General features: G+C 49.8%; 1 protein-coding gene across 2 annotated transcripts in view; it reads left to right on the forward strand.

Moving 5' to 3' along the window:
• Positions 1-2,014: 2,014 nt before the first annotated feature.
• Positions 2,015-27,106, forward strand: part of Acly (ATP citrate lyase) — a 51,340-nt gene continuing 26,248 nt past the window's right edge. Inside the window, exons 1-16 of one of the 2 annotated variants that reach the window (XM_087909990.1) lie at positions 2,015-2,172; positions 6,509-6,690; positions 8,079-8,201; positions 9,797-9,859; positions 10,344-10,534; positions 10,979-11,058; positions 12,825-12,955; positions 13,723-13,841; positions 14,652-14,788; positions 15,495-15,556; positions 16,897-17,014; positions 19,023-19,177; positions 19,707-19,797; positions 20,848-20,877; positions 24,676-24,817; positions 25,079-25,247. In XM_087909990.1, coding sequence (XP_087766116.1) covers positions 6,532-6,690; positions 8,079-8,201; positions 9,797-9,859; positions 10,344-10,534; positions 10,979-11,058; positions 12,825-12,955; positions 13,723-13,841; positions 14,652-14,788; positions 15,495-15,556; positions 16,897-17,014; positions 19,023-19,177; positions 19,707-19,797; positions 20,848-20,877; positions 24,676-24,817; positions 25,079-25,247 — 1,770 coding nt within the window. In that variant the 5' untranslated portion in view covers positions 2,015-2,172; positions 6,509-6,531. The remainder of the gene's footprint in view (positions 2,173-6,508; positions 6,691-8,078; positions 8,202-9,796; positions 9,860-10,343; positions 10,535-10,978; positions 11,059-12,824; positions 12,956-13,722; positions 13,842-14,651; positions 14,789-15,494; positions 15,557-16,896; positions 17,015-19,022; positions 19,178-19,706; positions 19,798-20,847; positions 20,878-24,675; positions 24,818-25,078; positions 25,248-27,106) is intronic. The other variant, XM_087909991.1, reaches the window with a different exon arrangement.

The raw sequence follows: 27,106 nt of genomic DNA on the forward strand, positions 1-27,106 counted from the left end.
CTGGCCAGCAAGCATACAGACAGACAGAACACTGTGTACATAATAAATAAATAAATAAATATTTAAAAAAAAGCTATTATTGTGTATCTGTAGGGTGCACAGGTGCTACACGTATGTGTGCAGAGGTCAGAGGACAATCTGTGGAGTTATTTTTCTTTATCTGCTTTCATATGGGTTTAGGGATGGTGCTCACATCATCCTTGTATAACAAGTCTTTAACCTGCTGAGCTATCACACTGGACTCTCCCATAGGTGATTCATATTAACTATGAATATTAACTACTGCCTTCTGGGTTAGCCTGTGAAGACTCAGAATTGACTGGCCTCAGTGGTTCACATCTGTTATTTCAGCATTTGGAAAGTTGAGGCAGGAGGATAGGTGTTCGAGGACGCCCTCTAGCAGACCACAAGCTTAAGGACAGCCTGGGCTACAGATCACCCTGTTTCAAAAAGAAACAAAGGACAATAAAAACTCTGAACTGTTGTCCTCCAGAGCCTGAATCTGAGCCACTTCAGAGAAGATATTTATTTATTTATTTATTTGGAGGCAGGGTTTTTCTGTAGCTTTGGAGCCTCTCCTCTTGTAGACCAGGTTGGCCTCGAACTCACAAAGATCTGCCTGCCTCTGCCTCCCGAGTGCTGGGATTAAAGGCATGTGCCACCACCGCCCGGCCAAGAGAAGGTATTTTCTTTACCTAGGGAGAGGTAATCTTTCACAAAGGTTTGGGTAGATTCTGGGAAGACACTCTAGATCTTCTCCCTAAACTTCAGGAGCAAGGGGCACTACAGCAGAGAAGCTGCTGTCTTTAAAGGATGAGTGTATGAGGGAAGGGACCAGAAGATGACATCATCAAGCAGTACATGCTGGTCAAGCATGGGCATAGCAAGTTCAGCCACCCAGCTGCTGGCTGAAAAGGGACTGGGGGTGGGGGGGCTTGGGAAAGTGTTTGCCCAGAACAGTGTTGCAACATTGTTGCAGGGAGCATTTGCTCCAGGGTCCCGTGTCGTGTCTCCCCCCCCCCCCCCACCTCACTCCCGCTAGGGGGCACAGGCATGCTGATTCCTAGCACCCTGGGCTGAGGCATCACCTGAGCTGATTAGAAGGTTGTTCTGGCCTCTTTCCTAGAGCTGGACAGTTGTTAGTTCAGGGAAATCTGGGGAGACCTACTGGGACTAAAGTACAAGGAGAAATGTTTCCATTCTAGGGAAACAGTGAATCGAAGTCTTGCTATCTACGGCTTTCTGATTTCACATATTCTGCCCCGTAAGTTCGTTGGCACCTGTTAAACTGGGCGTTCCAGTTTTGGGTTGAGGAAATATGTTCTATCTCACAAATAACAGAAGAGATGACTGTTCATTACTTCCAGTGTCTTAGTTAAAAGTTGGGGAAAGAAGCAAGAGGTTGGGCAGGGATAGCCCCAGTTCTAGGTTAGACTCTCAGATAAATGATCAGCTCCGCCCAGATCCGCGCTCAGGTGAGAGAACTGGACGCGTTGGGACGGCACCTCCCTAGTTCACCCCTTCCTCCAATCTATCCTACGTTGGTCGGGCTAGCTGATTGTTAGCGTGGTCGCGTAGTGTCACCCTATGTATACTCCACAGGGTGGGTTCCAGGAGCGGAGAGGTGCCGCGTGTGAAAGGAAAGCAGACATCGATTTCAAAAGCAGAGTTGGTGTGGCGGTTTACAAGGAGGAAGAGGACGCCAGGTCCTGCAAGAAATGCTACAGCCATTTGAGCCAACAACCCCCTCTTTCAGCTACTTCACCCGGTGGCTGGCCGGCCCAGCCCCTGAAGCGATCAGGCCACAGCCCCCTGCCTCGTAGTTTCTCCTCCTAGAGCCGCCCGGCCCATCTCCCCATCCGAGGCCCCGCCCACGGCTCCGCCTCTGCCCCCGCTGTCTTCCAGGACTACAAGTCCCATCAGTCCCAGGCCAGGTCTAAGGGCGGGGCCACCGCAGCAGCGAATGGGGAGGAGCTTAGAGCTCAGGCTAGGGAACGCGTGTGCCCAATCGCCGGGCTGCTCGGCCTGTGAGCTGATGGGGGGCGGGGAGGAGCCCGCTTGGGCCGGGACAAAAGCCGGATCCCGGGCAGCTGCGGGCGGCTTGAGCGATCCAGGGAGTTGGGATAACCTGGACTTGCTGACAGAGAGCCGCACTCGGGCTTTCTCGAAGAGGTGAGTGTGGCAGCCGTGTGCGCGGGCGCGACCCCCAGTCCCCGCGAAGCTTCCTGCTTCCCTCCCCCAACCCGGAACCACCTCCCGGCTCCCTGGCTGGGCTCTCCCGCGCGTTCCCTGCACCTGCTTGGAACTTTTGTGCAGGTCTCAGTCTTTGCCCCGGCCTCGAGCCTCGTGTCTACACCTTCCCAACCCTTTTCTAGTTCCTGGGAGTTTGCACGTTGCTTGCCGCCGACCTTGCCTCTCTTCCCTCCTCCGGATTCTTTTGCACGTCCTGCCTCTCTTCAGCTCCACCCAGGGCCATCTCTCGAGTCTCCTCTGTCTTTTGGGGGACACTTTTTTGAGCTCCATTCGTGTTCCCCACCGGATACCGGGGCGGGAAGTAGAGAAGGCGGTGACTGCTCGCCGCACGCCGCCGGGCTCAAGCAGGCCCGTCCTATTAGTTCTGTGGTGAATCCATAAAGCTATGTGTGGAGGGAGCGGGCCCCGGCCACGCGGGCAGTGCCACCCCAGGATGCCTGAGGCCTTGCCTCGATGACTTGGCTTCGCAGCGACGGCCCCTAAAGGGCTCTCCCTGCTAAGGAACTGCCCACGGGTTCAACCCCCAAACAACAGATGGTCGGAGTGCCCAGGAGTCTAGGCGAGGCAAGCTCCTGAGGTGTATGTGTGCGTGCGCCCGCGCGCGTGTGCAAAAGATGCTACCCTTCCTCCTGTCAGGCCTGGCAGAGGTCCGGTACCCAGAGCCTGCTGCTTTCTCCAGTCTTGAAGTTCTGCCATGTGGGGGGCCTCCTGGCAAGATTTTGAAAAGAACTGCAAGGAGGGCAGACAGCTTTAGGGCACTTTTAGTTTGCCAGCCCACCCTGTCTGTCTTCTTCCTTTAACTGGGCTTCGTATCTCACTGTTCAGGGTCTCGGGTTTCTTTAATGTTGAGAGATAACTGCCCCAGAAGGATTCATCTCTTAGAAAGCTTCTGAAACACTCCGAGGGAGCGGTCAAGGGAGGCCGGGAACACAGAATAGCTGCTGTTTTTAATCCCCATTCAGACCCTGTGCCTGGTGCTGCAGGGAATACTCCAGAGAACTCTGCCCTGGTCCTTTGCTATAGGGATTGCTTGTCTTCGTCCCACCCCCACTTCCCCTAGCCCTTAAAGGGAGAGTGTTTTGTCGACTCTAAGAAATATCCTCAGTAGTAGTTCCTGTCTACCACGGTGTCCCAGAGGAGCCTTCTCCGGAGAACAGGCTTCATTCATTCATCCTTCCCTGCGGGTTGCTTCTGCTCCTGGTGCTTCTGTGAGTGTATTCAATTCTGGGCCACTCTCTGCAGAAAATACCCCATTCAACTCAAAAGGTCCCTTCCTTGGGGAGAGAGAGAGAGAGACGAGAGAGAGAGAGAGAGACAGAGAGAGACAGACAGACAGAGAGAGAGACAGAGAGAGACAGAGAGACAGAGAGAGAGACAGGGAGACAGGCGGGGGTCGGGGGAATGGGGGTGGGATAATAGAGAATGTGTGTGTGTGTGTTTATGTATGTCCGTGCTCATGATGTGGTTTCTACTGAAGAGTTTGGGGATTCTTGTTACCAGGTAACAGTTTCTGGGGTCTCGGCTCTGCTGTGAAACCATCTATCACAAATTTGACAGCTGGAAAAGGCAGTTTAAGACTTTGGGATGCGTGTGCTGAGGGGGAGGGGGATTTCCAATCAGAGACTGGAATATACTTTGTCGCACGTTTGAGTACGTGCGTACTTCCCAAAGGGTTTTCAGATTCTGAAAAGCATAGGAAGCGTCAGAGATCTATTGCTCCAAAGGGCAGGGGATCAACAATTGAAATCTTGATCGATCTCATCTGAGGCCTCCCTGGATGTGCGAGCTGCACTGGTGAGAAGCCAGGCCTTCCCTCCAGTTTTTCTATGAGCCCTTTGTCTCAGGCCCCCCTAAGGCGCAGTGCTCTAGTGGCTTGGCATATCTTATTTTGGTTAACTGGCCACTCTTTCCTTTTTCATCTCCCTGTTATTTTGTCTTCTGACCCCACCCACCCCTGGCCTCATGGAGATGGACTCTCAGATCTGAGACTCCAGGAAATTATGATTTCCTTCAGTTGCCTAAGGTTGTTCTTTTTCTCTCTCTCGTCTTTGCCTTGGTTGGGTCTTGGGCTTCTTTTGGGAGGGCCCTAAATTCTGGGGACCGTTGTCAGTCTTCCGTCACTGTCAGACTTCTGGGTAGGCTTGGCGAAGGGGCGTCCTTCCTCCTGGACTATGTGATCCTGTTTGCTGAAGGTATACTAATAGCTGAAAGTGGTCAGTGCCACCCCCTCCTCTTTCTGCTTAATGTGCCCTGGGCTGCACTCTGTTTGGGAGGGGGGTAAGGGTGTGCCCATTCGATTTCAGGACCAGTTTTTCTGGTCTGAGTCAAGAAGGTTGGGAAATGGTACCGGAGTGGGTGGGGGTGGAGGACTCTGGGGGCAATGGGGCTAGTTGGGGCGTCTCCTTCAGAAACAAACTGAGAAGGAGTTACAAGTCACCCCAGGAGAAGCACGACACTGGGAAGGTCTCTGAGCCCCTTTCCGGCTACCTACTTTGGGCCAGGTCCCAAGCTGAATATGCCCATTGTGGTGAATTAGAGACAGGGAGGCAGCCTGGCCACGATTGGCACCCAGAGCCTCTCCTGCATGGCCTATTGGCAGGGGAGTTCAGTGTGGTCCTGTGACACCCTCCCTTGGCTGGGAAAGGAGACTAACCTTTCCTCCCGATGTGTCAGCTAGCCAGCTCCTTAACTCACCCTCTTTGTGTGTATCTGACTTCCTCTCCCCAGCAAATTCAGCAGCTTCTGTTCTGGCCCTTTGGGAGAGACAGGCAGCCTGTCTTCATCTAGTCAGGTACTGGGCATGCATGACTGGGTTTCCTTTCTCCATCTCACTGTTCTTGCAGAGTTGCTCTGGCGGAGAGTGGGTAGTAGACAGGAAGGATGAACAAATTTTCATCATAGACCCTCCCGCATCGAAGGGGGGGTCAGTCTTGGAGAAACACCTTTCCATTAGGCCTGCAGTGACTGTTAGGGCTCCAGTCCTGCTGGTGAGTCGGGCTTCATGGGCAAATTCACCCCCTCCCTCTGAACTTTGATTCCTCGTCCGAGAAATGGAATTCTGAGTCTGAGTGGACGTGATGTATGTGCTCACATGAGATGAGTTATTTCTCCCAGTACTGGGGACCAAACCCAGGCTCTTACGCATGTGAGGCAAGGGCTCTGCCACTGAGCCATGCTCCCAGCCCCTGAGACGAGTTTCTCTGCACATGTCACCAAGGATAGCGTCTGCCTTCTCCAAGTTCTGGCTCAGTTAAGGAATGACTAGTACAGGGTGGTCCCTAGAGAGGCCTCTGTTTTGCTCAAAGTTAACTGCTAAGATGATTCAGTGGGGTGGGTGGGATGATCCGTAGGTCAAAGTTCCCTGCCCTGTGACTGGTATGTATGTCCTTTGAGGTGGGAGTCTAGTGTCCTAGGATAAAAGAACTTTGAGGTGATATTCTCCTTCCTCCCACCCTACCAGGGCCTGTAGTCATTTAGGGGAACGTATGTGAGTGAGTCAGGCCGGGAGGGGAATGAAACCTGGGGAGAAAATGAGGCCAGCCTGTGCAATTCCTGCAATGTTCTTCACAGGTCAGACGACATAAAGAATAGTTTTCTCTCTCTCTCTCTCTCTCTCTCTCTCTCTCTCTCTCTGTGTGTTTGCGTTTGCGTTTGCGTGTGTGTCCGTCCGTGTGTATGTGTCCGTGTGTCCGCTTCAGAGGACAGCCTTCATGTTTGGATCAAACTTTTGGTGTTCCTGGCTTCCCCTTTGGTCTGCCTTTTGCTCAGGCCAGCTACTAGTTTGCCCAGAGGGAATAGAGACAAGGTTAAGGTCAAGCAAAGAGTTTCAAAGGAATTGCACATTGCATATTTTTTTTTCCCTGCTCTTCTCCCTCCCTCCCTGCCTCTCTCCCATCCTTCCTCCCTTCTCTCTCCCTTTCTCTTTTTGAGACAAGATTTCGTATGTCCCAGGCTGGCTTTGAACTTCTGATTCTTCTCCCACTACTCCCGGGTGATGGGATTATGGGAATACACTACCCTGTCTGGTGCCACCTTCTGAATTTTCTATCATTCTTCAACTCTGTGTCTCTGCTGATGAAGCTGCTTTGACGACGTCTCCCATCTCCTCCTGAGGCAGCTCTTTTTTTCGTTCTTCTGAGAAAAGCCAAGATCTAGCTTTGTTGTTTGGGGGCAGCTAGGAATAGATCCAACCTTCTGGGGAAGATAGTGCATCGATCTTCCTGCCCCAACTGACCAATTGCGCTTACCCTCACAGGTAAACCAGGTCTCTCTGCAGCCATGTCAGCCAAGGCGATCTCGGAGCAGACCGGCAAAGAACTCCTCTACAAGTACATCTGCACCACCTCAGCCATCCAGAACCGGTTCAAGTATGCCCGGGTTACTCCTGACACAGACTGGGCACGTCTGCTGCAGGACCACCCCTGGCTGCTCAGTCAGGTGAGCCTTGCCTGCATCCCAGGCCCTTCTTTCCAAGCCAGGCTCTGAGGCAGAGAAAGCTTTTGATTTGTTGGAGGTGTCCCAAAGAGTTATGTGATTACTGATTGGCCTATGTGTCTGCAGCTGGCTGTGCAGGGTCTTGAGTTTGCTCTGAGCCCTTCATGTGAACTTGGAACCAGACAAACTGGTATCAAAATCATGCTTCTCTATTTATGAACCATGTGGCCTTGGGCAAACCATTTTATTTCTCTAGAATTAGTGTTAATCCTATTTGACATTAGAGAATCTATGAGCTATGAGGATTAGCAAGACTATCCAGAAGCATTTCATGTGCTATCTAGCAGTTGTTAGATGCTTAGCTTAAAATATATATATGCATACCTTCCTTCCCCAAAGTGGAACATCTCAGGGCAATTAAGTGGGACCTTAGCCGGGCAGTGGTGGCACAGGCCTTTAATCGCAGCACTCAGGAGGCAGAGGCAGGCAGATCTCTGTGAGTTCAAGACCAGCCTGGTGTACAGAGCAAGTCTGGGACAGCCAGAACCCTATCTTGAAAAACAAAAACAAACAAACAAACAAAATGTGGGGTCTTGAGTCTAGAGAGATGGCTCAGCGGTTAAGATCAAGGAGAACTCCAGTTGTAGGGGGCTTGGCTTTGGTTCCCAGCATCCACATAGCTGCTCACAACTATCTGTAACTCCAGTTCCAGGTGATCTGATATCCTTTCCTATATACATGCAGGCAAAGCACTCGTTCACATAAAAATAAAGAAGTGGGACCTCATACTTTGTGAAAATAGCTGATGACTGACCATGAAGGGGGTCAGCCTGGACTAGAAGCTCTGAAGATCCTTCCGTAGCATATTTGGCTAGCTTTGGGGAACGCTTAGACTTCTGGCAGATCCAGACAAGGCCTTATGCTGTTGTTTTGTTTTTCCCTTGCTGAGATAGTTGGGGAGGTAGTGAATTTCTTGGTCCTGGAGCGAAGGACTGATTGCCTGGCCTGTTGTGGTTATGTTTAGACATAGGGGTGGGATTGGTCAAATTATTTCCAGAGGTCCTTTGTCATCCTTAGGATCTGTCCTAAGTTTTTTGAGCAAGAAGACTGGTCCATGTTCTAAATGTGATTGAATGAAGCAGCTAATACCTCCCATGGAGAAAGTAAGAGCTCGCTCATTCATAGGTGTTCCCTGAGCATCTGTGCCGGGTTCATCCTGGCTGTCTTCTGGCGGCCAAAAGATTTGACTGGGGTAGGTAAGGAAAGGCTGTAGCGCTGGAAAGTGGTCCTGGTGGATAAACGTGAGAGCAGGTGCTGAAAAGCCATGCAACTTCACTTCCTATACAACTCCTTCCTTCTTTACTCTTAAGTTCCAACCCTTTTTATTTCAGAGCTTGGTGGTCAAGCCAGACCAACTGATCAAACGTCGAGGAAAGCTTGGCCTAGTCGGGGTCAACCTCACTCTGGATGGAGTCAAATCCTGGCTAAAACCTCGACTGGGACACGAGGCCACCGTGAGTCTTGCTGTAGGGAGTCAGGGTGGTAACAAACAACATGGTAACCTGCAGCTCAACCAACCTATGACTCACAGCCCAACCTGTCCCATAGCAATGGAGAAGGATGGAGTGTGGGACTGGCCTGGCTGCAGCCCCGTCTTGGTCATTCCCAGCTCCTTCATCAGGAAACCAACCTAGTGACAGTGCTTCAGATAAGATTTGTGACCCCAGAACACTGTGACCACCAGCATGGAGCTAGGAGTCAGGCTCGTTCTGGGAACTGCTTGCTCTCTGGTTTCCAAATTAAAGTTGTGGGTGGCTAGAATGACATGCTTACAAAGATGGTGAATTAAAAACAAGATGAAAAGGGAGCTGCAGAATTATCAGGCAAGAGAGATGTTGGGTGGAGAGCCATGGACGAAGACAGTTACTAATGCTCAAGAGGAAGTTTAGTTCTCCCAGCTCAGTGATTACTATCAGCAGCGAGGATAAGAGCGAGGAAGCTAAGCAATGCTTGCTCATAAAACTGTGTTTTTTCTTCTCTTCACTCTCCAAGGGAGGTGGAAAAGAGGTAGGGGTGGATGGGGCCTGAAGTTTTTGGCTTAGCTTGGCACAGAGTTCTGCAGAGATTGGTGCCCATCTGGGATAGGCACAGGGATGAGGTGTTGGCTACCTTGGGGAGGTGGCATTGGAGACACCTTCCTCCATGTTGGGCTTCCTCAAAGCAACTCTGTCTGTTTCCTCGGCTCTGGTCCTTGTAGGTAAAGATGGATCTTTGAAGCTTCTCATGAGTCCAGGGGTGGAGGGATCTGACCTTTGAGTTCTTAGGCCCCTGTGGAGAGTGTGGTTGGGCTGGGTACTGAACAGTGTCCTCAGGGAGCACATCACGCTCCCTTGCTAGCAGGCTGACAGGAGGGAGATGTCACAGACATCTGAGCTGGCAGCAGTGTCGGACCTGGCTGGAGCAGCTCATTACCTCTGATGGATCACTGTCTGGTCCCTGACTCAGCAATGACGCGCAGGCGGGCAGGCGGGCAGGCGGAAAGGCGGGGGGTTCAGGGGATGAGGGCTGTCTCGCCTCTGCTGCCGCCAGGGACCCACTCAAGCTGATTAGCTCTGCAGGCCTGTTGTCTTCAGCCAGGAAACACAGGAGGGAGAGTTTGCCCTAATCAGCCTCTGGCTCTCCTCTCCCTTGCCCGTCAGGCCTGAACTCATGTCCTCGGGTTAAGTCACAGTGTCTACCTCAGAGCAAAGTAGTGTGCCCTTACCACTGTACCCAAGTTCCCAAGTACCTGCCTGGGCTAGTGAGATTGATCAGTGGGTAAGGCGCTTGGCATCAGGCCTGACGACCTGTGTTTGATTCTTGGAGGGGTGAGGGAGATGTGAACTATCATCTGATCTCCACATGCTTCACATGACATGCATATACTCCTACCCCCTCCCCAAGCATAAGTAAAAGCAGAAGTGTGAAGAGGGACTCTGCTGAGAACGTCTTATGTTTATCTGTGACCCCATTGTCCTGACTTCTGGAGAAATCTGTTTGCCACATGAGATGGTAGTGCTTTTGAAGAATACGTCATGCATCTAAGCTGTCTCCCTCAATTTCTCCATAGGTTGGCAAAGCCAAGGGCTTCCTCAAGAACTTTCTGATTGAACCTTTCGTGCCCCACAGTCAGGTATGTGAGGCAGTGCCAAGCCAGATCGTCTTCCTTCTTCAACTTTGTGGTTGTCCCCCTAAAATGATGAAAGGAGAGATTGGGGTGTCTCAGGGAATAGCCAAGGGGACCAAGGTCTCCAAAACTGTGGGAAAGGTCTGGAGAAAATTATGAATAAGCAATCCGTGGTGAAGGAAAAGCTTAGTTTGCAGCAAAACGGAGTGAGAGCTGGTAACATAGGGGACTTCGTAATGCTGGGGTGAGAAGGACTTGAAGGCAGGACCCCTTCAAAATGGGACACTCTGACTCAGCTTCTGACTCAACTAAGGAGATTGAGTTCTTGTCTTTCCTTGTCCACTAGCAGTCCCCTTGTCCCCTTGTGGGACACTTTATATCAGGGTTTAGAAATGAGACCACAGGGGTTGGGTTCCACTCCTGGGCTAAGACCTTCCGACACCCGCCAGTTGGGCACCCGCCCCACCTTCATGCTGTCTTTACTTGCAAGGCGGAGGAGTTCTATGTGTGCATCTATGCTACTCGGGAAGGAGACTACGTCCTGTTCCACCACGAAGGGGGTGTGGATGTGGGTGATGTGGATGCCAAAGCCCAGAAGCTGCTCGTGGGTGTGGATGAGAAGCTGAACACTGAAGACATTAAGAGACACCTGTTGGTCCATGCCCCTGAAGACAAGAAAGAGTTGAGTTCTGAGAGGGATGATGTGGGCACAACTAGGAACGAGAAGACCAATGCCCTGGGCTCTGGGTACAGGAGAGAGAAAATAGAGTGGGCCTTCCTGCTTAGGAATAAGTGGTGGGTACAGCTTTGTCCTGAGGAAGGGAGCCACGTTTTCAGAAGGGTGCTGGCTTGGAATCCGTCTGCAGTATGCCAGCCTCATCCCTCACCTCCTGGCCCCTGTCTGCCTGGCACTTCTCCAGTTCTGAGCTTGACAGGTTCTTTCCGCCTCAGTGTTTGAAGAGTGACATCCAAGGGAGCAGGGTTGGCAGAGGACAATGGAGGCGGAAGGGTCAGGAGTGGAGAAGTGGGCTGGGCTGTCAGAGGCAGTGAGATTGCTACAGGGAAGGGGTGGGAATGGAGTCCTGACTGATGGGTTAACTGGTCCTCTTTCCCTTTCCCTTCTAGAGTCCTGGCCAGCTTCATCTCTGGCCTGTTCAATTTCTACGAGGATCTGTACTTTACCTACCTTGAGATCAACCCCCTTGGTAACAAGCTTTGTTTGCTGGGGCAGAATGGGGAGGGGCCCTTATGCCTACAGTAACCCTGGTGATACAGAACTACTCTGGGTACCCAGGGCGTCACCATAAGGAGTGGTCTCCCGTGCCAGTTCCTGTTTCTGAGCACCTAGACTGTAATTTTAGCCAACTTTAACTTCTTTCTTTGGCCTTAATTTGTCCCACTCTGGGGAAGTCCTGGCTTTGTTCTGTCTGTTGGGTTGTTCCTGTCTGCAGGTTAGGCTTCCCAGGCTCTGATCTGATCCTCCCTGTACCCTTGGAGGCCTCACTAGCCCTCCCTCGGTTAGTCAATCATTTACTACCCCTAACACCAAGAAGAGCTGGCTACAGGCTCTCAAGCTGTGAAGGAGGCAGATGGCGTGGCAGATTCTGGCTAGGCCTCTCGGGGCAAAGTCCAAGAAGAGGGGAATTACTAAATTCCAGCTGAGGATGCAGCCCCTCTAGTGGGCCAGATGGCTGTGTGCTAACTTAATTAGCTAAATGGCCTGAGAAGAAATATGAATGCTTAGTGAGGCGTTGCAGATGAATATGCTGGCCTGGGGCCCAGAGCACTCTGGGGTTCTTTGCACCAAACACTGAGACTTCCATAGCTAGACCACAGAAGACCCAGATATACACTCCTAGGGCTTCTAACCGCAGTGGTGCATGCATGTATGTGTGTGGGTGTGGTAGCAGTGGTGCATGCGTGTAGGTGTGTGGGTGTGCAGTTAGCAGTGGTGGTACTGGGATTTGAACCTAAGACCTGAACCAACAAGGTTTTTGTTGTTGTTTTGGGTAGTGTGTGTGTGTGTTTAAGGTTTATTATGTATACAGTGTTTTGCCTACATGTATGTCTGCACATCAGAAGAGGGCACTAGATCTTGTTATAGATGGTTGTGAGCCGCCAATGTGGTTGCTAGGAATTAAACTTAGGACCCTGGAAAAGCGGCCGGTCGGTGCTCTTAACCTCTGAGCCGTCTCTCCAGTCCCAGTTTTTTATTTTTGTTTTCGTTTTATTTTTTGTTATTTTGAAGTAGGGTCTAGTCTAGTCTACACTAGCCTCAAGCTCACTATATAGCTGAGGATGACATTGAACTTCTGCTCCTCTCGTTTGTCCTCTGCTCCCATACCTTCTTCAACAGTTTTTTATTATTTATTTAAATTGATTTTAAAGATTTAATAATCTATATTTGTGTGTGTGTGTGTTTTATGCATGCCATGTGTCCCTGTGGTGACCAGAAAGACTGTCTGATGGCTGGAGTTAAAAACAGTTGTGAGCTGCCCCACATGCGTGGGTTCTGGGTCTGACTCTAGAAGAACAACAAGCTCTCTTAACCGCTAAGCCACTGATCCTTCTCACCAGCCCTTTCTTTATGTTTTAATATATTATTTGGTGTAAGGGATTGAACCTAGGACCTCTCCCATCTACTACCAACTCTAGAAAACAGATTTTGTTTTGTTTTATGGGAAGTTTATGGATAGGCCAATGCTTGAATATTCAAAACAAGGAGTGTGGCGTTTTATGAAGATGTCCAAACTTGCCATGGCAGCCTACCAGTCTCCTTTGACCTTTTACCTGAAGGTCAACGAGTGGGAAGTGTTCTGAGAGTCTCCGTGAGGACTGTTGACTGATTTATGGTTATTAAGCATGTGTGGAGTGCATGGGCTGCACCTGGAGGAGTCTGGAGGGATGGTTCAGAAGCTGATGGCGGCCTCACTGTAAAGTTGGTGTCTGACTGCTTTGACTTTTCTCCTAGTGGTGACCAAAGATGGTGTCTACATCCTGGACTTGGCAGCTAAGGTGGATGCCACAGCTGACTACATCTGCAAAGTGAAGTGGGGTGATATAGAGTTTCCTCCACCATTTGGGCGTGAGGCATATCCAGAGGTGAGGCGGGTTTGGGGAGGAGATGGAGGATGATGGGGCCTAGGAGACAGCGTGACTAATCCTAGACAATCATTTGGTCCCCATCTTGGCTCTGTATTTGGCAGGAAAAGAAAAATGGAGAACCATTTAATTTTCTTAAAATCCCAGTGAGGTTGGGGGTTTGGAATGGGAATCAGCCAAGCCTCTGACTTCTGGCCAGAAATCCTTTTAGGCCTCGCTCTCAATCAGCCTCTCTGTGCTCTTCACTTGATTTGTTGCTTCTTGATAATTCCAAGTGGCTCTCCCCGACCCTGACGGGAAGGTTCTTCTCTTGGCCACTGGCTGAGAATTTTAATTGCTGTTCCCCACCGCATCCTTTGAGATGTCCTCGCAGCAGGATCAGGCCTTCTGTGAAGTCATCTAGCCGGACTGGAGGAAGAAAGAGGGCTGGGGGGTGGACAAGGATATGGGATGAGCTAAGGGTAGGGGCTGCTGTGGGGAGAGTGATGGAAGCAGCAGGACTTAGTGGGGCCTGGACTTGGGCAGAGGACCAAGGACTTGAAGTCAGGGGATGGAGCTGAGAAACTTGTTCCCAGGATATAGGCGACTTTGGTACTTTAAAGATGCTATCGTATTCTGTCCCAGGCCTGGGGCCTTACAGTTCCCCATCCCACTATAGTGATTGAATAACTCCTTATTGTGCCTTCAGATAGAGAGCTGTGGTATTGGGGTTTTGGACCTTGTGAAGGGGGTGCTCAAAAGGCCACCTGTGCTTGTTTGTTCCCCAGGAAGCCTACATTGCAGATCTGGATGCCAAAAGTGGGGCAAGCTTGAAATTGACCTTGCTGAACCCCAAGGGGAGAATCTGGACCATGGTTGCTGGGGGTGGCGCCTCCGTCGTATACAGGTGACAGGAAGGAGGGGCGCAGATGCCTCCAGCCAGTCCACCCACCTAGTGCCTATACGTGGATTGCCTGGAGTCCCTAGTTTCTCACCTATCTGTGGTCCATGAACTCACTGAGCAGATGAAAGCAATGGCGTCCTTGAGGATTTCAAGTGGCTCTGGGGCCACCTGCCCTGTACATAGTGTCTTCTGCAGCCTTATTTAATTCAAAATGGTTTCATGATTGAAGTTTTTATAATTGGTGATGTGTGCCTCATAGAAAAGTATCAAAAAAATAGAAGTAAAACAAAACAAAAAGTCCACGAGAAAGTAAAAGCTGCTTACCCATTCCCCACTTGGTCACCCCCGGGAACATCTCACTCTGCTCTCCTGGGACATTTTAATGCCCAGATAAACATTTGCACTTTTTCACGTTATAGAAATATCGGGACCTAGTTTTATTCCCTTCTGAACAACTGACAGTTGTTTTTTTCTTGGAAATTACAGCTCTCCTGCTGCCCTGGCTACGGCCGTTTGCTCCCCGAGGACTCTTGCAAATGCTAGTTCTTGTATCTTTGGGCCATGTCAGGCAGCTGCTCACTGTTCATTTTACCCACGCTGTGTGCCCAGAACCTTGGTGCCCTGAGGCTGGCAAAGTGCTCTGCCCGGGGGAGTCTCATGGCACACCGACCTTCAAGTGAGGCTTGCGTGGGGGTTGAAGGCTATAGGTCAGCGAGGCCAGTTCTGCAAGCTGACTTGGGAATGATGGACAGCTCTGTCCAGGTGTGACTCCTCTGCCCGAAGCAAGCGCTGAGTTCTGTGTCTCTCTGGCAGTGATACCATCTGTGATCTTGGAGGTGTCAATGAACTGGCGAATTACGGAGAGTATTCGGGTGCTCCCAGCGAACAGCAGACCTATGACTATGCCAAGACCATCCTCTCCCTTATGACTCGGGAGAAGCACCCAGATGGTGAGACCCCAGCATGAGTGCATGGGGGTGTACACACACTTTCTGGGGTGTCATGGTGTATGGAGCAGACTTGTGTTAGAAACCACGGAAGCCACGACCCTGTCCCTTGCAACTTGGGACTAGGCATTTAATTTCGGGGTCTCTGTTTTTCATAGTACTGGCGGACGCTGGCAACATCAGTCAGAGGTGCTCGTGTTGGGCAAGGAGAGCATGTGAAACTCACCTTATGTATCAATAGCGAGCTGGAGGAGGGAAGGCTGTGCCATGCTGTTGCTGTAATGAATACAGACTTGTAGCTTAGCAATGTCTTCCAGCTTACCAGGCTTTGTGACTCCCAGTGTTCCTATCCCACCTTCCCAGTTTTAGGGCTATATATTACCAGTTCCCCTTTAAGGGAGAGAGGAAGAAAAAGTGAGATTGCCACCAGAGGTATCAGGACGCCAAGGTGGACTTCTGGGTGTGGCTGGAAGTAAGATAGAGGCTGTAGGTTTGAGCCATCACCCCTGGGTAATGCGGGTAACGGAGAGCTGAGCTGATACAGCTGAGTGGCTGTTTTGGGAGAGCATCCTACTCGCTCCCTGTACCTCTTCCAGTTACAGCATCTTTGCTCACAGGAGCCAGAACATCCTCAGTTCAATTAATTCCTGGGCTAAGCTCAAGTATTTTTATCCCTCTAACTTTGACTTCATTTTTACTCCCAATCCAGGCAAGATCCTCATCATTGGAGGCAGCATTGCAAACTTCACCAATGTGGCTGCCACCTTCAAGGTAATTAGGCGTGAGCAGTGGTAGCTGTGGTTTCTGGGGAAAATGGGCTTGGGGATAGCAAAGTTTGAGCCTGAGGCAAGTTCCTGTGCATTGCCTTTGTTTGATTAGGGGCTTATGACCTAGGGTCCGTCTGTCTGTCTTTTTTGGTGTTAGAGATTGAACCCTGTCCTAGGGTCCTTGTGGAGGAAGCAGAAGACTGAAGATGTGGATCTGAAGCTGTGTGTCTCTGCAGTTAGCCCTTGCTGGAAAATAGCAGTGGGGTGGGGGGAGTCGAAGACTTGCTTCCTCATCTCAGAACCAGTTCTCAGAGACTGGACAGGACTGTCCTTATCCTCAGCACTGATTGACTGGGTTCTCTGCAGTTGCGGGTCTCAGTCACCAGTCCTTGCTCTCCAGAACATTGGGAAGAGATGACCTCATCTGGCCAGAGTCCTCTGAGTCTGTGTCCCTGTGCATGGCCATGAGTCCAGACCTTGGGAACATGCTTTTAAAAAAAAATGACTCCAGTCCACCAAGATGACAGAGCTACCATTTCTTGGATGTCACCCCTTTCAGGCTAGCCTCTCAGAGGACTGGTCATTATTTCATGTCATGGTGCTCACTCCAGCTTTTCAGAAACATGCCACATGTGGTCATCCCATGTATGTCTTGAGAATACTAGTTCCCACATTGAAAGTCTGAGCGCTCAGTAAGTGAAGTACCACAGCTCATCAGGTCTTCCTACAGCAGGGTCTCCCGAATTGGCCCTGATTTATTGAAGTGGGTTTGCATCCAGTCTTAACTTGGGCGTGTCCTGCAGTGCAGATAGCATCCTTGTTGAGGAATGGTTGGGCATCAAGCAGGAATTGTGTACCATCTTGTGGCATGCTTTTGGTGACGGGAGCTAGATTTCAAGTCAGCATTCTGTTTGGAGAAGTGTAGCCTCCGATTTTCCAGACTGCTCCCTAAATCACTGAGGCGGCTTTTGACATTAACTGAGAAGCCTTGCATAGAACCCTGACATAGCCTCCCCCCCCAATTGCGGTAAGAGATAAGAATGGTTGCAGCCAGAACGAGACACTGGGAAGCACTGTTGTGACGGTCGGGTGTGCCAGAATCTTAAGGGATACAGTTCTTGGCTGCTCTGGTCATTCCTCAACACAAGGGGCCGCATGTTGGGCCTGTAGTTTTGCAATTCACTCAGCTTAATTCTGTGATCCTCTGTAGTCTTGACCACTAGGGTCTGCTGTGCTGTGTGAGAGTAGACCTTTTCTGTACACCTTGCGTTTGTTTGTCGTGGTTATAAACTGTGGCTGCCTTGTTTTAATCGAATGTCTCTGTGGTCCTTTGAATTTCTTTAGGGCATTGTGAGAGCAATCCGAGATTACCAGGGTCCTCTGAAGGAGCATGAGGTCACAATCTTTGTCCGAAGAGGTGGCCCCAACTATCAAGAGGGATTGAGAGTGATGGGGGAAGTTGGTAAGATGGGGACTTTTTCTTACTTTTTTCAAGACAGGGTTTTTCTGTGTAGTCCAGCCTGTCCTGAAACTGGCTGACATCAAACTCACAGAAATCTGCCTGCCTCTGTCTCCTGAGTGCTCAGATTAAAGGTGTGTGCAACCACTACCCTCTGGTTTTGGTTTTTGGTTTTTAGTTTTTTGAGACAGTTTCTCTGTAGCTTTGGAGCCTATCCTGGAACTCACTCTGCAGACCAGGCTGGCCTCTAACTCACAGAGATCAACCTGCCTCTGCCTCCCAAATTCTGGGATTAAAGACGTGCAGCACCCCTGCTTGGCCGTTTTTAGTTTTTTCTTTTTTTAAGATGATTTTAGGTGTATGAGTGTTTTGCCTGCATGTGTATATGTGCACTGTGTGCAATGCCTTGGGCCACAGGATAATAAAAGAGGGCTTTGGATTCTCTACAACTGCTGTTAAAGATGGGCCACCATATGGGTGCTAGGAATTGAATCTGGGTCCTCTGCAAGAGCAACAAGTGCTCTTAGCTGCTGAGTCATCCCTCCAGCATCTAGCATCCTCTCCCTTCTGTCTGCAAGGTCTGTGGCATGTCTCCTTGACTGTCCTGGAAAAGGCTCTTTGGATTCTTCTGTGCTCTGCCACACCCTGGTGAACGTCTGCAAATTGAGAATGACTGGTCTCTGCATTTAACAAATACAGAATGCCTGCTCTGTGTCAAGTAGTGTGCCGAGTCCTAGAGCTTTAGCGTGACTGTAATGTCATGTCATGCTGAATGCCAGGGAGTAATTAAAAGGCACAAGTGACTAGAAAAGGAGTAACATTTTAATAAAGATCTGGAGCAGGGGAATGCAGCTTAGGGATGATCTCTGTGGAGGAGAGGACATACTCCCAAGGCTCTACAGTAGAGAGTGTGTGTGTGTGTGTGTGTGTGTGTGTGGTGGGGGGGACCCATAGACTGGGTAGACTGGATCAAGAGGGAGGAGGTCGGGCTGTATAGGTCCCACAGCCGTGGCAGTGACCTTGAGTTGGGAGTCTGTTCTGCAGTTGAGCAGAGGAACAGCATGCTTTTGACTTAGGTGTGAGAGGGTGATTGGCTCCTGTGTGAAGAGAAGGTGGAAGGGTGGCTAACAGAGAAACAGGCCACCTAGAAGATTGTGGAAGCATTTTAGAAAAGCAGTTCTCTTGGTGTGGCATTCCAGAAAGTGACAAATAGAAGACATTCTTGTCAGTGATCTTGATGTCTGATTGGAAAAGGCAAGACCTTTCCATCTTCCCATTTTCCAAACTTCAGTATCAGTGGCAAACTCCCTACCCCACCAGTCACCTAAAGTGGTACCAAGTGCTAGTGTCCATCTGTTCATCTGAAGTGATGCCAGGTACGGTGGCGCACACCTGTAATCCCAGCACTCAGGCAGCAGACGCAGGTGGATCTCTGACTTGAGACCAGCCTGGTCTACAGAGAAGGTTCCAGGCCAGCAGAGCCACATGGTAAGACTCTATGTCAAAGAACAAAACAGTGAAGGAGATTCAGGAGACAGAGTCGTGTGGAGGGTGTGCCACTAAGGCTAGAAAGGCTAACAGCTGGCATTTGTGTTGAGCTCAGTGATGGGGGAGCAGCAGGTGAAGGTGCCAACTCTGTGTAGGAGAAGCAAGGCCAGTGCCCCAGGGGAGCCAGCTAAGGGTATGTAGAAACAGACCAGGCCAGCGAGGCAGGCCCAGGTGAAGAATGGAGGGGTGTGGGAAGCTGGGATCCAGATGCTCAGATGTGCATGCTGATACGCTTCTGGCACCTGCCTGCCAGTCACGCTGCTGCTTCCTCTCTTTGTCAATAGGTGATCTTTCGAAAGACTGGTTTAGTGGTGAAATTCTGAACAGCTGATTTGTCTGGGTAATCAGTCTTGTCCTCACAGTGCCAGGCATTGAGCAAGACTGTCAAGGGGCCTCTGCAGAGTCCCACGGACTAGGCACTTACGCCAGATCTTGTATCATGGGCTTTTTCCTTCTCTCACAGGGAAGACCACTGGAATTCCCATCCATGTCTTTGGCACAGAAACTCACATGACAGCTATTGTGGGCATGGCCCTGGGCCACAGACCCATCCCCAACCAGCCACCCACAGCAGCTCACACTGCCAACTTCCTCCTTAATGCCAGCGGGAGCACATCGGTAGGTGAAGCTTGCCTCCATCCCCCACTCTCCTACACAGGACATACTGTTCCTCTTCTGGCCTTTAGGGGGATAGGAGGATACTGGAATGTTGGCACATGGTTATAGTCAGGTCAAGGTAAAGTAATGGAGAGACTAAAGGTTTTTAAATCAAACCCGAGTTCAAGTCTTGACTGTCCTTGGAGAGAGGGGAGACTTTAACAGGTGCCTTAGCCACTTGGATCCTCTTGGGTCATCTGTAGCATGGAACAAAGTCCATTCCCATTTTGGCATTGCTAGAATAGTACTTTCTGAGAGCAGTTTATGAAGAACACAATCGAGCCAGGTTCTGTGCACCACTGTACTGGGGCAGGAGGAATGCTGTGGGTTCCACGCTAGCCTGGACTATACATACAGTGAGACTCTGTATTTAAACAGTGCTGAGTGTAATCATTGTTACTTCTTTGGGGCACTAAGAACCAGTGGCTTTTGTCCTCAGCCACTACCTATGATGCTTAACTCTGTTCTCTCCTTACATCAATTACTCCAGACTCCAGCACCCAGCCGGACGGCATCTTTTTCTGAGTCCAGAGCTGATGAAGTGGCACCTGCCAAAAAAGCCAAACCGGCTATGCCCCAAGGTAACTCCCAGATGTTTAGCACAGTGCACGAAAAGGACTGTGGTGTCCTCCGTGTCTCTCTGTTTGGGGCCTGCCTGGAAGAGGCGGCAGGGAAGCAGTTTGAGCTTGGCTGTGGGAGTGGGCCTCAGCATGACATGGGAGTGTGTCTCCTGAGAATGGAGTGACCTAAGTCTTCCCTGTGGCTTCTAGAGCTGAGGATCCACACTGCCCAGTCATTTCCCTCTCTGCCATCTTCTTCCCCTCTTCCTGGGTCTGTGAGCTGAACTAGGAGGCTGTGGAGGAGACAGGAGGATTTCAGCAGAACCAGGAAGAGGACTGTTCTCCCCGACTCCTAAATGGGAGACAGCAAAGCTAGCTCCTCAATAGTCATGTGTCTTCCCCCCACCAGCTAGGGGCTCTTAATACACATCTCTCTATGCACCCTTGTCTACTAGCCCTTGCACACGTCACCTAGTTCATCTCCATCCCAGTGACGAGTGACCTGCCAGCACTCACACTAGCAGTAGATGAAGGACACTGGCTTCCCCTGCCTGATGGAGCCTTGCAGCCTCTTTGTGCTATAGCCAAGCTGATCTAAGAGATCTTAGAAATAAGGACAGTAGCTCTGAGTCTCAGGATCAGAAGTCACTGCCTTGCAGTTTCCAAGGCGTCAGCCTTGCCCACAGTGGAGAGTGGTGGGTCCAGCACCATGCTGGTTTAATCACTGTACTGTGCTGCATGGGGGTAGGGGGATTGGTAGTAAGAGGTGTGACCCAGCCCAAGTGGAAGTATGTCACTTAGAGGTCCTGGAGGAGGCGTCAGTGTTCAGAGCTCCTGCCTAGCCTTCCTCCTTTTGCCCTCTCTTTGCACCCCAGTTCTTTGTCTTGCTTGCTTCTGTTCTGCACACTGGTGCTTTGGCCTCTTTTGTTGACTTCATTCCTGCTGTTCACTGTGAAATAGACAGTGACCGCGCCAGAAGGCTTGTCTGTGGAACTGTCCCGTTTCAACGCTCTCCCACCACAGCCTCCCAGCAGCAGTTCACTCAGTTTCCTTGGTCATTTTCTTTAACAGATTCAGTCCCAAGTCCAAGACCCCTGCAAGGTAGGATGCCCCCAACCTGCCCCAACTGCGTGTGGCTTTGTTAGTGGGTGCCAGTTTCTCTCTGTGCTTTGTTTCTTCCTTCCCGAGTGGGTTGCAGTGTTGTGTAGTGTATTTTCTGTCCCCACCTTGGTGTGGCCTGTCCCCTAAGTCCTGGTCTTTGCTCTGTGTCCCTTCCCTGTCTGACTCAGTTCTTCCTTGCCCCAGCACAGCACTCTCTGGCTCCTTCTCTTGGAGGAGGGAGATGGAGACATAGAAGGAGCAAGAGCCTAGGAGACTCTGGGGTGCCAGGAGGGAGGCTCCTGGGAAAGGGTACCATCCAGATGAACTGGGAGTGGTGGAGAGCACTGATGCCTCTGCTGGCTGCTCTAGGAGCTGCAGCTCAACCCTGATTCTCACCTGCATCTCATCTTTGCCGAGCTTTGACAACTACATCCCACAGCTCCTGATTCCAGACCCCCGTAGATGTAAGGAGACAAACAGGAAGGTCAGGTGGTATCTGTCTCTGAAACAGGTCGTTTTAAGGACTTGAAGGGATCTGGGCCTTGGTGTCTGAGGTCACAGTTTGCAGTGAACATTTTTAGTGCACACACTCAGGCATGCACACACATTTGACCACTGACAAGCAAGTAGATCACTCAGTTACCAGCATCTGGTCTGCCTTGTGACTTTTTTTAATCCTTAAATCAGACTCAGAGCCTCCTTGCATGCTGAACTCTACCAGGCCCCACCACGTAACTGACATTCACGGCTGTAAGTGCAAGAGAGTCTTCATTGATGACTTTGATCCCTAGGGTGGGTGGGAATATCTAAACAATGACAATGGTTGCAGCCCTCTCCCTATCGGCTTTTTTTTTTTTTTAAGATTTATTTTTAATTTTAACATGTGTGTGTGTGTTGGGGTGTGGAGTTGTTCATCTGAGTGCAGGTGCCCTCAGAACAAAGAGGGTGTTGGGTCCCTCGGAACTGGAGTTTGAGGCAGTTGTAACTGTTGTAAGCCACCTGACATGGGTGCTGGGAACTGAGGTGAAGTCCCCTGCGAGAGCAGTACCGGCTCTTAACTCTTGTGCCATCTTCCCAGCCCCTCTACTAGCCCATAATCCTTTCATATCACCCTCCGGTGAGATCCACTGTTACCTAGAAGGCAAGGCCAGTGTGCCAATAAAACAGCTACAGACTCAGTCTCAGGGAGCTCTTCTGCCCTAGGGAAAGTGGGCTGTGGGGAGGTGCCTTTTTCTGGTCACTTAGCTGGAGAAGTGGGAGGACAGGAGAGGAGTGGGTCAGGAAGAGACCAGGTCATAAAGAGTGCTCCCCATGCCTGTGTAGCCATTAAAGTTCCTTGAGGCCTCCTGCTACTGATGCCAGTGGCCCCTTTGGGTTTTGTTTTTCTGTGCTTGAGGAGGTAAGCACTTGAGCTCTGCCCTTTAAAGCAGGAAGTGTGGGTGGGTTTGTAGGGATTTGGGCACTTTGTTCTTATCTCTGAAGACAGATTTATGTGTGGCGTGGCACTTGGGCTCAGTGTGCGCTCCCCTGGGAGTGGCAGAGCCTCGCTGCTTTATGACTTTCTTTATCACACAATTGAGTTTTTCTCAAATCATGTAATCCTGGCTCTCCTAGATTACCAAGGACACTATCATTGTGGATATCTGCTTCAATTTCCAGGGGCTAGAAAGGATGAAACTGGATTATGTGGCTGCCCTCACTCTAAGGTTCCGTGTCTTGTAGGGACCCTGGGTTCAGGTTGACAGTAAATCCCAGGTATTCACAAATCAAGATCCTTCTGACCTGAGAGGCTTACTGCTGGCCTGCACGGTGATTTAATCAGCCCTTGATCTTGGTTAGCCAAGCTTGCAGTAGCACAGTCGGTTAATACCAAAAGCTTCTGGGTGAGGTACATTGCTCTTCCCGGGGTAGCACAGAATGTCCCTCAAGGGCTGCTACCTCCACTAGGACACTTAGGGAGTCAAAAGCGAAGGTAGGCAAGGACCCTTTCCCTTCTGGCTAATGACTGTATTTCTGTAGCCCCTGTGTGTTGTCAACCCTTCTTCCTATTTAGACAGGGTTTATCTCTCTAGACCACTACCTGCCACTATCTCCCAAGTGCTGAGGCTAAAAGTGTGAGCCTCTGTGCCCAGCTGCCCCCTTTACTTTCCTGCCATTAGAAAGCTTGTTCAAGAGTATTGTTCTGAGCAGCAAGAGCCACCTGGGAGATGAGGAGAATGGGAAGGATGGGGCAGAGAGAAGGTTGTAGCCCCGTGCTGACTGACCGTTGCCCTGCCTGTGTCCAAGTCCAGTCTGTAACCTTTGTCAGAGATAAGTCTGTCCTGGCCTCAGCCCCAGCTGCCTCATGTCCCTCCGCTGAACCCTCTGACCCACTGACCTAGAATTTGTGAGCATTCAAATACTGCCCACTGCTGGGTTTGTGTCTAGATTTACAGACTGATTAGCCCTGCTGCGAGGGTAAAGTCCTCAGGTGTCAAAATAGGGAAAGCCTTTAAAAAACTTTATTAAGCCATACACGGTAGCTCTTACCTGTAATTCCAGCAGTCAAAGGCTGAGACAAAAGCATTGTCACAAGATTGAGGTGACCCTGGACCGTATAGTGAGTGCCAAGCCACCTGGGCTAGCTGCAGTGTGAGACCCTGTGTCGTAACAACTGAAAGTAAAGAAGGGCTGGTGGTGTGGTATGTACCTGTGATACCAACACTTGGGAGCCAGAGGCAAGAAGATTAGAAGTTTAAGGTCATCCTCAGCCACATAGTGAGTTCAAAGCCAGCCCAGGTTACCTGAGATCCTGCTTTAAAAACAGCAGTTGGGGCTGGAGACATGGCTCAGAGGTTAACAGCACTTGCAGGTTGCAGTGCTCTGGAACCTGGTTGCAGAAGACCTGGGTTGGTTCCCAGCACTGACGCAGAAGATTACAACTGCTTATAATTGCAGTTAGAGGGGATCCAATTCCCTTGTCTGGTCTCTACAGGCACTGCACAGGCATGGCGCTGCAAAAACACCTATACACATCAGGAATAGCTTAAACTGAAAAACAGCTGAGCATGGTGACATACGCCTTTATTACCAGCACTTGGGAGGCAGAGGTAGGCGGGTATCTGTGACTTTGAGGCCAGTCTGGTCTATATAGCATGGTGCATGTCAGCCAGAGCAACATAGTGTTTCAAAAAACAAGCAGGGAACTGGAGAGATGGCTCATCATAAGAGCACTGGCTGCTTTTCCAGAGGACCTGGGTCCAATTCCCAGCACCCACATGGCAGCTCACAACTACCTGTAACTCCAGTTTCAGGGGATTTAATACCCTCTTCTGGCCTCTGTGGGCACCAGAAACACATGTGTTATGCAGACATATGTAGAGACAAAACACATAAGATATAAGATATAAAAATAAATGCATTTAAAAACACAAAATAATGAAAATAAATTTTATTAAGCACACAGACCACATGTGTATATAGTTCATCTCTAGCTCACCTGGGACATTCAGTGTGCCCTGTAAGAACTCTCAGGCATCTTCAGCCGTGGAACTCTTGTTCTGTGTGGGGAGTCCTTTCCTGTTCACCATGGGACCATTCTCTAGCCAGGCAGCTTTCTCTAGATATTTTTGCTTTCTCTGCTGCTTCTACCTAGAAAAATTCAAGGCAAATTTCTCAGAGTTTGTTATTTTAACATTTGTTTGCTGTTTTGAAGAGCTCCCAAACTGGACACGCAGCATGGGGATTCGGGCAGGCAGCCCCCGTAGGTCTCCTAAGGTGTGTGTTCTGGGTGCACTCGCTGTGTCTTTGCCCACTTAGGAAAGAGTGCCACCCTCTTCAGCCGCCATACCAAGGCTATCGTGTGGGGCATGCAGACCCGGGCAGTGCAAGGCATGCTGGACTTCGACTACGTGTGCTCTCGAGATGAGCCCTCAGTGGCTGCCATGGTCTACCCCTTCACGTGAGTCATGCCAAGGCAAGGTGCCCAGAAGTGGCTCAGTGGGATGCTCATCTTTGGATGAAGCTCGGGAGTTAGTTAACCCCATCCCCCCACAATGTTTGCAGAGATTGGGACAGTCCGTGTTCCCAGGGGCCCTTTTTCCTTCAGATGGGAACCTTTGAGAACACAGACCTTGCCTCTCTTGGGGAGGTTCCTTCACTCAGTTTCTCCCTCCCCAGACCCGATGAATTGGGGTGTCCTTACTCTTCCTCTTTCCTTCAGTGGGGATCACAAGCAGAAGTTTTACTGGGGACACAAGGAAATCCTGATCCCTGTCTTCAAGAACATGGCTGATGCCATGAAAAAACACCCGGAGGTTGATGTGCTGATCAACTTCGCCTCTCTGCGGTCCGCTTATGACAGCACCATGGAGACCATGAGCTATGCGCAGGTAGATCCTGGATGCTGGGAGATCTGGGTGGGGAGTCAGAACGAACTTCTGAAAGGAATTCACAGTCATGGTCACTTGGGACAGAGGACTTGGGAATTGGGAGAGACTAGGGTTTGGGTGGAGGTGCTTGGAGACTTGTACTTCTCAGCAGTGACCCAAGAGTTCAGAGTGAGCAATGGCTGCTTTACTGGGTCACCAGTGGTCCGTTCCAGCTCTTTGCCTCCCAGACTGGCTTGAACAACAGGATCAAAAGCACTTTCTTGGGCTGAGTGTAGTTCAGAGGCAGAGCACCTACCTAGCAAATGTAAGATCCTGGGTTCGATCCCCAGCACCATCCCCCAAAAGAACTTTCTTGTAAGGTATTATATATTATTTCGGAACAGATGTTAGGCAGTAAAAAGCAAGCGGATTCTTCCACATACCCTTTCTCAGAAGCATGGTCACCAGGTTTCAGTATCCCCTCTCCACACCTCTTTCTGTACCAGTAGATAGGTTGGCAAAATCATTTTTGTTCCTTCCAGTTTTCTCACAAGCATCTTGGAATAACATGTGCATGTATTCCCTTTTCCCCCTTATTTATTTATTTATTTATTTATTTATTTATTTTTATTTTTATTTTTATGTTCATTGATGTTTTGTCTGAATGTGTGTCTGTGTGAAGGGGCAGGATTCTCTGGAACTGGAGTTACAGATAGTTGTGAGCTTCCATGTGGGTGCTGGGAATTGAACTCGAGTTCTCTGGAAGAGCAGACAATGCTTTTAACCACTGAACCATCTCTCCAGCCCCGAAGATTTATTTATTATGTATACAGTGTTCTGCCTGCATATATGCCTGTGCGCCAGAAGAAGGCACCATATCTCATTATAGATGGTTATGAGTCACTGTGTGGTTGCTGGGGAATTGAACTCAGGTCCTTTGGATGAACAGTCAGTGCTCTTAACCTCTGAGCCATCTCTCTAGCCCCTTGCATGTATTCCTAATTCTCACCCTAGCACAGATTTTTAGAAGTTGAACTGCCAGGGCTGGAGTGATGGCTGCTCTTCCAGAGGTCCTGAGTTCAATTCCCAGCAACCACATGGTGGCTCACAACCATCTGTAATGGGATCTGGTGCCCTCTTCTGGCCAGCAGGCATACATGCAGGCAACACTGTATACATAATAAATCTTAAAAAAATAAAATTAAAAAAAAAAAGATGAAGTTGACCTGCCACATCAGGATGGTCAGTTGGAAACTTTTAACACACCGGCTCCCAAAACTTTCATGATCTAAACCATCAGTAGGAGTTCCAGTTTTGTTTTGTTTTGAGACAGATTCTTATTAACTAGCCCTGGCTGGCCTGGAACTCACAGAGATCCTCCTGCCTCTGTCTTCCAAGTACTTGGATTAAAGACATATCATACCACCAGCTCCAGATTCTTCTTGCCAACACCAGTTGTGTAGTGAATTGGTGTTCTATTTAATCTGCATGTCTTTGGTTACTGACTAAAACAAACTTTTAGAAATATTGGCTGGCCATTTGTGTCCTGTTAGTGGCCAAAGTGACCTATCTTTCCTCCCTTTTTTTTCTGTTGTAGAATTTGCCTTCTGTGATTTGTGAAGCCCCTTATAGGCCAGTATTTTTGTTTGTTTTTTAATTGTCTGATCCCAGTTATTTTAGTTATGAGTGGAGCAAAAACAACACAGGGTAAAATGTAACTCCCATCCATTTTTTGCAAATAAAGTTTTATTAAAATGCAGCCACTGCTTTCATTTATATATTGTGCATGCCACACAGACCACAAGACCCACGAAGCCTAAAATATGATCTTGACCCTCTATAGACTGGTCCAGATCCAAAGAGATGGTTCTTAGATCTTC

The sequence above is a fragment of the Myodes glareolus genome, chromosome 9 (genome assembly GCF_982192425.1).
Source record: "Myodes glareolus chromosome 9, mMyoGla1.1, whole genome shotgun sequence".
NCBI classification, from domain to species: Eukaryota; Metazoa; Chordata; class Mammalia; order Rodentia; family Cricetidae; genus Myodes; species Myodes glareolus.